The 12453-nt window shown below is 41.9% G+C and overlaps 1 protein-coding gene across 2 annotated transcripts in view; it reads right to left on the reverse strand.

The window, feature by feature from the left end:
* Nucleotides 1–12453, reverse strand: part of TMEM135 (transmembrane protein 135) — a 1123835-nt gene that overhangs the window by 59780 nt on the left and 1051602 nt on the right. For both annotated transcript variants that reach the window (XM_078658433.1, XM_078658434.1), the window contains exons 10-11: nucleotides 5344–5511; nucleotides 3424–3487 (exon numbers count right to left, since the gene is read on the reverse strand). In XM_078658433.1, coding sequence (XP_078514559.1) covers nucleotides 3424–3487; nucleotides 5344–5511 — 232 coding nt within the window. The remainder of the gene's footprint in view (nucleotides 1–3423; nucleotides 3488–5343; nucleotides 5512–12453) is intronic.

Below are 12453 nucleotides of genomic sequence, written 5' to 3' on the forward strand. Positions count from 1 at the left end.
TTCCCGTGGTCATGTAGCACTTAGCCACACACACCTCTGGGATGGGGTACCACGCTCCAGACATTCCAGAGAAGGTTCAGACATCTTGAGCTTGGCAAGAATACTGCACTCTGGGATTTCCAGCTGCTGCCACACATCAATAGACCTTTGTAACCAAAGAGGAGGGGACCTACTAGCTCATTGGTTAGTGACCATGTTGTCCCCTCAGGGCACGTTCCCCGGATAAAACGGGCTGAACCTCAGTACACGTTGGATTTGGAGAGACAACCTAAAGAGCACCGCCCTTCTGCCTTTGTAGCTGCATGAAGATAGCCTGCATTGTAGGAAGGACTGCACCTGCTGCACTTTGAGCTAGTGAGTTTGGTCTGTGCCTGTGCCTTCTGGCTTGGGATAAAGTTGATCTCCAGCCCCAGATCGAAGCAGCTAGCAGTCAGCCAGCTGGCCCCCTGAAACAGCGTCAGGGACATCAAAGCTGAGGAAGCCCAAACCGGCAAAGCAGTAGCCACTTCTGAGGAACTGCCACTGGCTGCCGCCGGGCACATTGGGGCCAATCCGGGATAGCTAGAAGTTGCGTCCGAGTCTGCTGGACCCAGGAGTACTCTCAGAAACAAGATTTGTCACCCAAGAGGCACATTAACCTCCATCAACGATTTATGCTGTGATCGCTGTGTTGCGAGATCGGTAGCCAAGTCGTAGCTGGCCTTCTACAGTCATAAGGAGGGCATCATGGGACCCCAAGTGCGTGGTCAAAGTTGGCTCAACCCACCAGTGTACCGAGGAATCAACCGCACTTCACCCCCATCGACTGGAAAAGGCTCTTGTCGTCAGGTAACTGTCCAAAGTAACCCTACGTTTTTACCCTAAGACATTATATCGGAGACATTGAAAATGTATAGTTACCAAATTCTTATGGCGATTGGCCTTCCTATTACTGACTTTAATCAAGACCAATCCTTGTTATCCTATTTTACTTTTTGATATGTTTTGCTCTCATGCACGTGTTTCCTGTTTACCAGGTCAAGCGTTACTCTACTTCTCGTCATGTAAAGCGCTCGGATACCCACTAGGGTCATGTTCGCGCTATACAAAACTTTATAAATAAATAAATAAATACTGGACTCCTTGACCTCTACTGTGCCAGATTTTGTCACCCAAGCCAGGCCGGAGTTGCCAAACTAACTGTTTCAAAAGTTTGAAAGTTTTTGTTGTCCAATTCTTGTTTGCAGCTGCATTTAAAAGTATTTATTTGATCAGAAATCTGTAACTCCGGAACCCTCCGGTGGATTTTAATGAAAAAGGGCTCTAAAAATTCATAAAAGTATGCCCTATTTTTATGAATTGTTGTTGTGCCTCTTTCTTGGTGCGTGAGTTTATCATTTCGTTGTTTGGTGCTGTTAAATGCTTTACAGTAAGTTCCTTTGCCAAAACCTACTGCTGGCAGCCACAGCTACCCAGGGTTGAGCTATGGTTAAGTAAACAAGCCTGACTGGACCCAAGATGGTATTTGCAAGTGTACTTGACGATAAGGGCCCACAGCCATATAATATAGTGCACTAAAAACTTCACATTCATGGCACAATCTTTGCCCACAGAGCCTGCGCAATCTGAGAGATTACTGGCCTCGGCTGTCAATGCAAGGGTAATCTTTGTTTACTATTTAGGGCTAGCATTAACATCTCCAGAGGGTCTGAAACAGTGAAGTCCGATCCCGCTGCTTAACATTTTCTCACTTAAACACTCACAATTCTCTACTTATTGTGCAACATGAAACTACCTTTCCTGTTCAAAATTCTTGAGAAAATCATAGTATAGACCCTGCAAAACAGCAGAAAAACGAATGGAGGTGTCCAGTGTAAGAAAACATGGCTGGTGTTTGACTAGTGAAGGTTATTGAAATTGCCCCTCGAGATGTGAGATCAGAATTACTAAAAAAGGCTGAAAACCAGGATATTAATCTAGAGAATTAGTTGGACTCAACCGAGGTATTATACACTCAAAGCCATGTCATTATCTAAACACATCTGGAATTGATGAACAAAGTGTTGAATAAGGTCAACTTTTCCAGAAAAAAACAACATTCCACATTTGCTTTCAGTAAATCTCCTCGAACTTGGCTAAGACCAATTACAGCTCTACAAATATACACTAAACTATTGCACCACCTGCAGAGCGTACTGTGTAGGAGTCACTGATACGCCTGCAACACTGTTAACGACAAAGGTGTCTGATGATCACAGTACTGATCCTGACAACTGAACTCAATCTTTCTGATAATCAAAGAATGAGTGATCAAAACTTTCTTATATCTTAAATGGGGGGGTAAGAAGTTGGTGGGGAGCAAACAGAGCTGACCTATTTATAGCTCACCCTGTGTGAGTCAGTTATTAACAATTTTCCAGTGTTAAAAAGAATTATGATGGACCTTTGACCCTCAACATCCCAAGAAGGACCAATGGCAGACGTCACCAAAAGCTCCACTTAATACAAACCTTATTCCAGTCTCTCTGGCCCCTTTTAGGTGGGAGTCAAATGACTGTGGTGGAAAGAACAAAAAATTGAAGCTAAATATGATTGCAGCAATGCCTTGCATGTGGAAGTTCTCCTGAAACTACAGAAACTGCAGAGTGCAGTGGTACATGGTCCTCCAAACTAACAACAAATCTGCTGAGCTAACCTTAAGAGATACCTTTTAAAGCTACAATCAAAATCAAGAAACATTCTGTGGTGCTTCTGGAATTTGCCAAAACGTCTTTCAGTATCTTTGAACAATATTACCAACTGGGGGTCTACCATCTCAGACTAGTGACAGTACTCGAGGTACAGGTGTCCCGGTTTAATTTGAAATCCTTCAGAAAAGAAGAGTTTACTGGCAAGTGAATACACTCCCACTGGCTTTTGCTTCCTCGTTAACAATGTGCTCATGACTATGGGTGTCAGACATGGAATCTGCAAAAAGTGACAACTTCTGTGAAACCCAAAGTTTCAAAATGTTGTAGTTTGCTTCTATAGTAGTAGAAATATTTTAGAAAAAGTATTGTTTTATAATAGTAGAAAAATCATTACTACACTGGAGAAGTTAAATCCAACAACACTGAGGACCTCAATGTCTGCAGGCTTGCTTCTCTTACACAGCCACTTGTGCATTCTGCACTCAAAGAACATACGAGGATAGCACATGTATATAACGAACAGTGTTCTCAATTTGTGTGAAACAAAATAAACTTTGGTCTGATACAATTTTATAGGAAACTAAAAAAAAATCAATTTTTTATGCGCTGAAGAGAATTTTTTAGCAACCATCAATGTATGAGCCGTTCAATGGCTGAGATCTTTCTGAAGTGATTAAAAGTCTGTCTCGAAAGACCCTGTATACTTTACTAATCAAATGCATGTGAGTAACTGCAGGTTCAAGCACTGACTTACCTGCTAATAAAGCATGGAGCTCGTCATCCAGGTTTCGCACCCAGCGCAGCAAACAGCTTGTACCCTGGTGAAAATACCACTTTTTGTTAGATATACAGTACAAATACTAACAATGAGCACATGCAAGAACAGATGTCAAGAACTCAAAATCACGATAACACCGTACAGCAGAATATGTTTTTACAGACCTTACTGCGACTGTATTTGTGATCTTTGCTATCCGATTTTGAAATAAATTGTCACATTGCTGGCTATCATTCTGTTGCACATGGTGCTTCTACACTTCTCTAAGAATTGTTTTATGGCATCTATCCCTTAGAGGTACTTTGCATATGTCCTGATGGAGAATGGGGCTTCTAAACCTATTGTTAGAAATATCAAGTGATTTGAGTTCGTCTGCTGGAAGCACACTAGTCAGAAGTGGAGAACTCAAAAAAACACATACAAATTGGAAAGATTCAGGGGACTCCATGTACCTTCTGCTTTTGGGGGAGGATGAGTGCTGGTCCTGAGCTCCATATTTCCTAGGACGTTAGGAAACAGACTGTGACTAATACAACCTTCTCGATGGCAGTGTTAGCTTAGCCATGGAAGAAATACCAAACATCACAGTAGAGGCACAGCAAAACCTTCAGTAATTCAATAACCATGAACACACACTATAGATGCTTGGATAAGACAAAATCCCATGGGGGTATGCACCTCGCGTTCTACATGGGAAGGCTTTGGGAGATGGGATACTGGGGTCCAAACACCTTTGAAGTATAATTCACAAGCATGCTGGGAGTGGCCTAGAGCACTTAGATATATCAGGGAGCGCAGCTTGGTTGTATCCAGTGGGAGTGCTTGGTTGTATCTTCGTGTGCCACAACACCTTAAGCCTCTAGAACTAGGAAGGCTACCTCTTCCAATATCATCTGAGGTCAAAAGTGCGTGATTGTGCATACAAGTACAGTAAGAACCAATGGTATCCTAGGGAGCACTTTTTACGTAGAGGACCATCCGACAGTAGAGTATTTTCGATGCAGGCCAATTATGTATGCACAATCTACTGCTGGGCTGCACCGGACAGCAACGGGTATTTGAATCGTTTGACACTTCCAAGGCACATTACAATCACGGATGAGTCCAAAAACATTTGAAAGGTCTGAATTGCAAAGTCAAGGCACAAAGTTAGGGAACGCACTAGTAAAAAAAGATACCCTCATTAGCACCCAGGGACGGACCCATGAGAATGGAGAGAATAGCTTTGGCCCATAGCCTGCACCATGTTATAGATGCAGGTGCCCAGGCAAAAAGACCCTTGTGAGATATAGTAAGTGCATGTCACAGATGAGCCAGCAATCAGACTGCCACCCCATGGGGAACTATGCAAGCAGAGGATACACTATTATTGCACATCCCACTCAGTTTGAAGCTACTCCTGGTTGCAACTGTGCAAGGAGTCTGGGGGAACCAACATGAAGCGAAAGCCGACTTGGCCCAAGGACACACAGAAGGACCTAAAGTTGAATGGCTCCGATAGAAGTAGCTATTCCTTTATTAAAAGAAAAGATTTAGCCTACGGCAGTAACAAACCCGATAACGCTGTTGTTACCAAAAGTGAAGGAGGTGCCCTGCTGAATAGTGTCTAAAGTAACTAACGTTAGAAGGACTAAAATGGATAAAAGTCATTCCTCTGTAAAGTAGAGGCTATAATTCTGATAGCTGTGAATGTGCTGAGTCCAGTACCTTAGACGGAAGCTGGGCTGGCAGGTGACTACTCTGAGGTGTGCTTTCACTAATTGAGGAGACCAAATAAAATAAATGTTTTTGTACCATGATGAATCCATGTCAATGTTTCTACTTGTGCATTTTGTTGAGCAGCACCTCTACTTCATAGGGAAAATGATTTTACCTATTACACTTCGCAAATCATACCTTATAAATACTGACAAAAGATCCAAGAAAAGCCCCAAGCTGGAAGTTCTCCTTGTTGTAGAACAGTGATAGTAGTCGTGAAGGCTTTGTAAACAGATGTCTGAACGCAGATGGGATCCGAAGGCAACACTGGATGAGATAACCCACACTAAACATACGAATGAAGCCCTACAAAAGAGACATGGAAAGAAAAGGTCTAAATAATGTGCCATTGAACTTGAGGGAACGTTTCGAATAGGTGTCAGATCATTCTCATTCTTTAAGATGTAGGTGAAGTACAAAAGACAAATGCAGAGAAATCCAACAAATATATTTGTAAATTTTCAAACCTACTCAAATTTTTTATTTTGACTCAATATTTTGAATTGATATTTGTTTCATATGAAGCAGTGATGTTACCAATTTCAACAAACAGAACTAATCAATCACTTAACCCGTTTCACGCGCCCGCGATTTTGCGGAAGTGCGGCACTTCCGCAAAACGGGCGGGGCTGCGTCAGCCATTGGCCGACGGCAGCACTGGGCAGGTAGTGCTGCCGTCGGCCAATGGCCGACGGCAGCATGGAAGGGGTTAAGAGAGACACTCCTGGTTGTCTAATGCATGTTTTTGAATTCCTACACGTTCCATCATTTGATTTATCCCCAAGCTTCTAGCCGAATTGTAAAATCCTGTCATTCTCACTCTTTCAGGCATCTCACAGCACTGTATATACTCAAAAAATAAGAAACATTTATCATGCAGTCTTTACAACGACAAGCCTTTACAACGAGCTTGGTACCCGGCATGCAACATTACCACACGATACTTTAGCATGCAAGTCGTGACAACGACTTGCTGTGGGGGGACGCGTTGTTGGACTGGTGTTGGATTTCTAAGTCCAACACCTTTCCTACTGTTGCGTAGACTGTAGTTGCAATAGTAATTTATACTATTCCAAAGTCCAGAACCCCCTAAAGCAAATCATTGTAACAACTTGCGTGCTAAAGTAGTGTGTGGTAACGTCTCCAGCGGGGCAAATGCCCGCGGGGTTCCGTCACACAACCTCTAAAAACGAATGTATTCTTGGATGTCAGTTCCCCAGCATTTGACCTCCTCACCTACCAGAACCAATGCCCTACACCACAGATCAGCATGTCATTTTACTATATGAAATTTCAGGAGAGGGGGGCACAAGAAAGATGTACAGGAAGGAAACAGAATTTGCCTACCCATAAATGTCATCAAGTAAGTAACTTATGCTAACAGAATCTTTGTCCTAGTGTAGGGTGCAGCATGTGGCCTCCTGGGGACGTAATTCTAGGAATTACCTCAAATAGTAGAAAAAACAAACCATATGAGCTCTTAGGTATGGCGCTCTTCCCACAGTTCACTTTAGAGAGAAAGGAAAGAGTGTGGCTGCTATCACTATTTTAAGACAAGAATTTAGTTGATTAATATTAAAGTGTTGTAAACATTTTCAATAATTTGGTAGAGGTGAAAAAAATTGGATATGTAGGTTCATAGTTAAGTTCTTTTATTTGGATCTTGTGTACACAATACCTGGAGGTCCCAGCCAACATTTGTCTCACCCCCTAGTGACGTGTAGGCCTGGGGCTTTTTCAAGGCTTTCACCAGAGGGGAAGGTGTGGTATCTGTGTCTATTATGGGAGCATTGACTTTGTGCTTAACTCGCTGTATGTTACAAAAGAATAGTAAGGCTTCAATGCCAGGTCAATGAGTTGTATCTCGAAGGAGGATAGAAGGTAAGGGGCTCCTCGTTTCCACTGCGGTCCAGTACTTACTTTCATGCTGACTTTTTTTATTTTAGAGTAATCACAGAACAGTTTTTTAAGTGTAGATGTTAGGATTAGAAAAAACTATTATTAAAGAAAATAGAAATAATAATATTTTTAACTGATTACCCAATTTAACATCCTCAGAAGGTTTTAAAGGCTTTGTTTTTCCTGTCTGGATTCTCATTTGTGTCCTCAAGTTATATCAGATGTTGGAAGTGAACATTTAACTTTTGAAATGAAGACAACAGTGTATAGTAAGAAGCTAGAAGCAAACCCACAAACGATACCTCCAAATCTCTTTCAGGCCAAAGGTACTCCATGGCAATGTGTGTGTTTTTTTTTTTACATCAGCACTATTTTGCCTTTAGCCAATTTCTTATTTCGATTGACGAGGGCCTGGCAGCCTCCTGAACCAACAAAATTTGCAAAAACCATGACCAAACAAGAATTGTCAACAAGTTGGCGGACAACACCAGACTATTGGTTTTGCCAGTGCTTGTTACCCTTTGGCTGTGTCTAAAACATGCCTAATTTCAAGGACTCTCTCCACCAAAAAGAATGACTTCTGTGCTCCACTTGGCAAGTGGGCAGTGAAGCTGCAGGTTGGCCGCTTTCTCCTTCCTGAGCATGGGTAAGTGAGCATGACGGCGCTCTGGGCGCTTTGGGCACAGGACTCTTCATGGGGTCTTTAGTTTTAGACTGATGGCTCATGAGGCAGAGTAATTGCTATTGTAATTCTGACAATTTCTGTCCACAGTGCATGGTTAGGCACAGGGTTTCTTCTCTGCTTATGTAGGTGCACTCCATTCAACATAAGTGCACTTGTGGGGCCTCCTGACACCCTAAATTTCGATGTTGATTTCCTGGTGCCTGCTTTACAGCCTTTGGCACTGCTACTTTCTCTTCTTTACCAGATGCTGATTGTGGCTGCTGGGACTTGCCTTCCTGTCAAGTTCTGGAAGTCTCCTGATCTGGGGTCTTCCACGGGGCTCAAATCAGACTACTCTACCTTTCAATACTCCCAACCACCATTGCTTCTTAGTCACTTGCACGGTGTCCGAGTATTCAGCAGGAGTCTGTGGTACCCACTGTTGGAAAACACACAACATGACCAGTCCAGCAAAATACAAAGAGACCACTTTCCTTCGGGGTCCACGGCAAGTCTAACCTCTAATGTCCCACTAACAGGTGGAGTGTCAGTGCTACAAATTTTAAAGACCGAGGTCAGCAAAAGTCCCAGGAGTGCAATCCAGAGATGGTCCTACACCCTTCAGACACATTTTATCCTCTTTGTGGGTCTGTCCTTCCCCTTGCACTGTTTTCCCCCTCCACTCTTCTTCCCTGTGCAGGTACCATCAGAATTGACACTCTAGTTTTGCACCTGAATCGGCATTATGATGAGTTGGGCGCAAAGTCTGCTACTCCTGATGGCTCTTGCCAACACAAATTTCTCCAGGTAAAGCTAGGAGAAATTTGTGCAGCAGAAAAACCATAAGATTCAGGCTCTTGCATCTTGGAACAGGTAAACCAGCGTTCACATTTTTGGTCCCATATTCCGACATGCGAGATGCGAAAGTCAGATGCGAATTTTGCTCCAAGGAAATACAGAAACAAGGTACATATATCCCTGGGGGAAAATTATCTGGTGCAAATTCTGCAGTACTTGGAATGGCTGCCTGCAGAGCCATTCCAAGTACTGTAGGTACAAGCGAAGGTATTTATATGCCTTTGTTAGATACCACAAAGAATGTTGCTTTGGAAATAAGTACATTCCATTAGTCTGGTCAGTGGTTAATTTTAGCCGGTGGTTTCTGGTGCTTGGCACGGGCACTTAATTGTCATTACCACACTTCTGACACTGCCGCATGGTGGCACTGCTCATCTAATTTAGAGATGAGCAGAACAACGGTTGTTTATGAATACAATCTACATTGCAAAATACTAATACCTACCTCCTGAATGCCTTGACATCCCCCCCCTGAATGCCTTGATTCCCCCCCCCTGAATGCCTTGATTTCACCTTGGAAGAAACCACGAAGGCAATTAACGACCTAAAAAGCAGTAAAAAGCAGTAAAGCCCCAGGCCCGGACAAAATACCTGGTGACCTTTACAAACATGCAACCGAAGTCTGGGCTCCTTATATTAATTATTTATTTAATGTTTTATCTATTGATTGCTCTTTTCCTGAAAGCTGGCGCGCAGCAGAAGTTGTGCTAAATTTTTTAATTTTTAAAAAGGGTAGTAAATTTGATCCCTCTAATTATAGACCTATCAGCTTAATGGACACCCTGCAGAAACTCTATGCCAAACACTTATTATATAGAATGAATGATTGGCTGGAGGAGTCAAAAATATTTACTAAATTTCAGGCAGGCTTTAGGTCCAAGATCAGTACACTAGACCAGGTCTTCAGATTCTGTTGTATTTACTGGAAGTACGTACATGTTAGGAAGGGTCATTTGTATGTAGCGTTTGTTGATCTTAGAGCTGCATTTGATCTCGTTCCTAGAAAATTGCTCTGGAGTTCCTTAAACAAAGCCGGGATGCCAGGGTGCTTGTTAAGCCAGATAATTGAATTACATGCTAGAAACCATGCCAACATTAGATGGGGACCAAATGGCGAACTGTCCCGCGATATTCCAATCGAGCGCGGTGTTCGCCAGGGTTGTGTCCTGGCCCCCACTCTATTTTCCATATTTGTTAATGATATTCCTGAATATTTAAATGCCTGTAACAACGATTCACCCCAGCTGAATGGAGAGAGAGTGCCTGCGCTGCTCTTCGCAGATGATACCATCCTCATCTCCCAGACTAAGAGGGGTCTCCAGATACTCTTAAACTCATTCAGTGGTTACTGTGAAAAAAAAGGCCTGGAAATAAACACTAGCAAAACTAAATGTATGGCATTAAACCCTAGCAGACCAGATAGAGGGATTTTAACTCTTAATGGACAAACGCTTGGGGTCGTTGACAACTTTTCTTACTTGGGGGTGGTAATTGACTCAAAGTTAACATGGAAGGCCCAACTTGAGAAGAGTAGGGTGGTATATGCTCAAAATGTAAAACCCATCATGAGTAAATTGAATGCTAGTGTAAGCAAGAGTGCTACACCTGCTCTTGAACTGTTCAAATTTAAAATCCAATCTGCCACTCTATATGGGGCTGAAATATGGGGTCCCTGGGCCAGAGAGTGTTTCCAAGGTATGGACAATAAATTCATGAGATCTATTGTAAGAGTTCCTACTAGCACCCCCTTAATCCCACTACAATTTGACCTAAATTTTAAACGAACTGATCATTTTACAATTCTAAGACCCTTGATGTTCTGGATTAGAGTTTGGTCCACCCCAGAATTGTTGGATTATAGGAACTGTCTCAAAGAGGTACTAAACCTCGACACTTTTAATTCCATCCCATGGTATGGGCACGTAAAAAAATGGTTTAGACTGCTGGGGTTGCATTCCTTTTGGGAACACCCGGAGAACCTGCCACCATATGCAAAAACCATGGTGAAGAGAGTTTTTTGGTCCTATATGAATAACAAGGTTGTATATGAGAGTAGAACTGGTACTTTAATCAATGAATTTTTATTGTTTAAAACTGAACCTAGTTTTGAAACATTTCTGGATGAAATTGAGCCTTCTGTGGCTAAGACCCTTTACCTGAAATTTAGATACGGGATTCTTATGTTAACTTCTAACCTTGAGCGATGGGCAAAGAAAAATGCTGAATGTATAACTGGCAACAGCAGAATATGTCCTATGTGCTCTGTTTCCTGTCTGGAGAATGAAATTCACATGCTTTTTGTATGTAACGCTTACACAAAAGCACGGAAAAAATGGCTAAAACCCATGTGTGCTCTCCTAGGAACTAGAAGTTGTCATACTGCATATAGGATTGTTAAAACAAATTCTGACCAGTTTATTGTGTTCAGTATTAGCAGGTTTTTAACTTCAGTTTTTTTTATTCGAAAAAAATTGGGTCAAATGCTCTGAGCAATTATGATACATTGTCCAAAGAGGTACACTCAGTGTGCATTTCTGCTGCTAAATTCAATCATGCTAAATGATATATTTTTGTTGACCCTTTTTTAATGAAAAAATGCTTATGCATGTTTTTTATGAATTGTTAATTGGAATTTAAACTCTTTCAATTCGTGTATGTATATTTATGTGTCTTTTATGGCTACTTTTGCCGAAATAAAGATTTAAATAAAAAATAATACCTACCTCTCCAGCCATTACTTTAGCTTTGGGGACCTGGAATAACTGTCGTACTTGCAGGCGAGAGAGATTGTTAGTAGTTGTCATTGGCACCGATAACGGGGCAATGTGTGGTGCAAGCTGCAGTGGCCTCCTGGTCAGAGCACTGGCACTTATTATTTTACAAATTAAGCACTGACTATTAGAATTCCACTCATTTGATGTGTCTCGGTGTCCCGAAAGACTAGAAGCCTGAACTGGACATATAGAGAACAATGGGTTGGGATGCTACCCTGATCGATTGCCAGTGGTTAGACTTATTGCAAGCATTCCTTCCATCACCTTTAGTGTTTTCTACATGATATAGTTCCTGCCATAAAGGCACAATTATTATAATTTGTTCCATTTGTTTGTAGTTTTGTTTGGTGCAAACCAGGCCCCAGCAGAAATCCAAGTACTTTACAGAGTAATTTGTATAGTGCATTATATCACAATTAAGTCTATTCAGTATTTAATTTGTTTGCAAAGAAATATAAACAGAATGTGCAACGAAGCAAAAATGGTTGGACCTACGAGAGGGTATGTACATCCAAGATATCGTGCGTAATGAGGCGGCATCATGAGGGTCCAGCAAGCAAACTCTCTCAAAGAGGAGGCAGTTTAGAGCTTTATTAAAGGTAGCTTAAGAACAGGATACTCGAGGGTTTGGGGTTGGGAATATAGGCCATCCAGATTCTCGTTCTACCACTAGACACTGATCATCACAGTTAAGAGCTGCTTGTTAGATCAGTGCCTTTAGATCACGTTTATGTTCCAGCTGTACTTTCACATGACTGCTACAGACTATTTAAATGAACTACATGAAACAAACTTGTTTCAGATTAAATGAGTGGGATTATCTATTTTTCACCTAGCATTAGACAATATATTTTGAAATTACGAAAACTATATATATAGTATAATTATATATAAGGGCTTTTATCCAGACCTCTTCATCCATTATTGAATCATTCACAGATTTCTTCTGCCCACTGCAGCATACAGCCTGGAGCAATGAGTCAGTCCGTTTCAGCCATTGGTGGACTTCACTGTGAGTGACTGCATTTGGCACTTTTGCAAGGGAGAACATCC

The sequence above is a fragment of the Lissotriton helveticus genome, chromosome 8 (assembly GCF_964261635.1).
Source record: "Lissotriton helveticus chromosome 8, aLisHel1.1, whole genome shotgun sequence".
NCBI classification, from domain to species: Eukaryota; Metazoa; Chordata; class Amphibia; order Caudata; family Salamandridae; genus Lissotriton; species Lissotriton helveticus.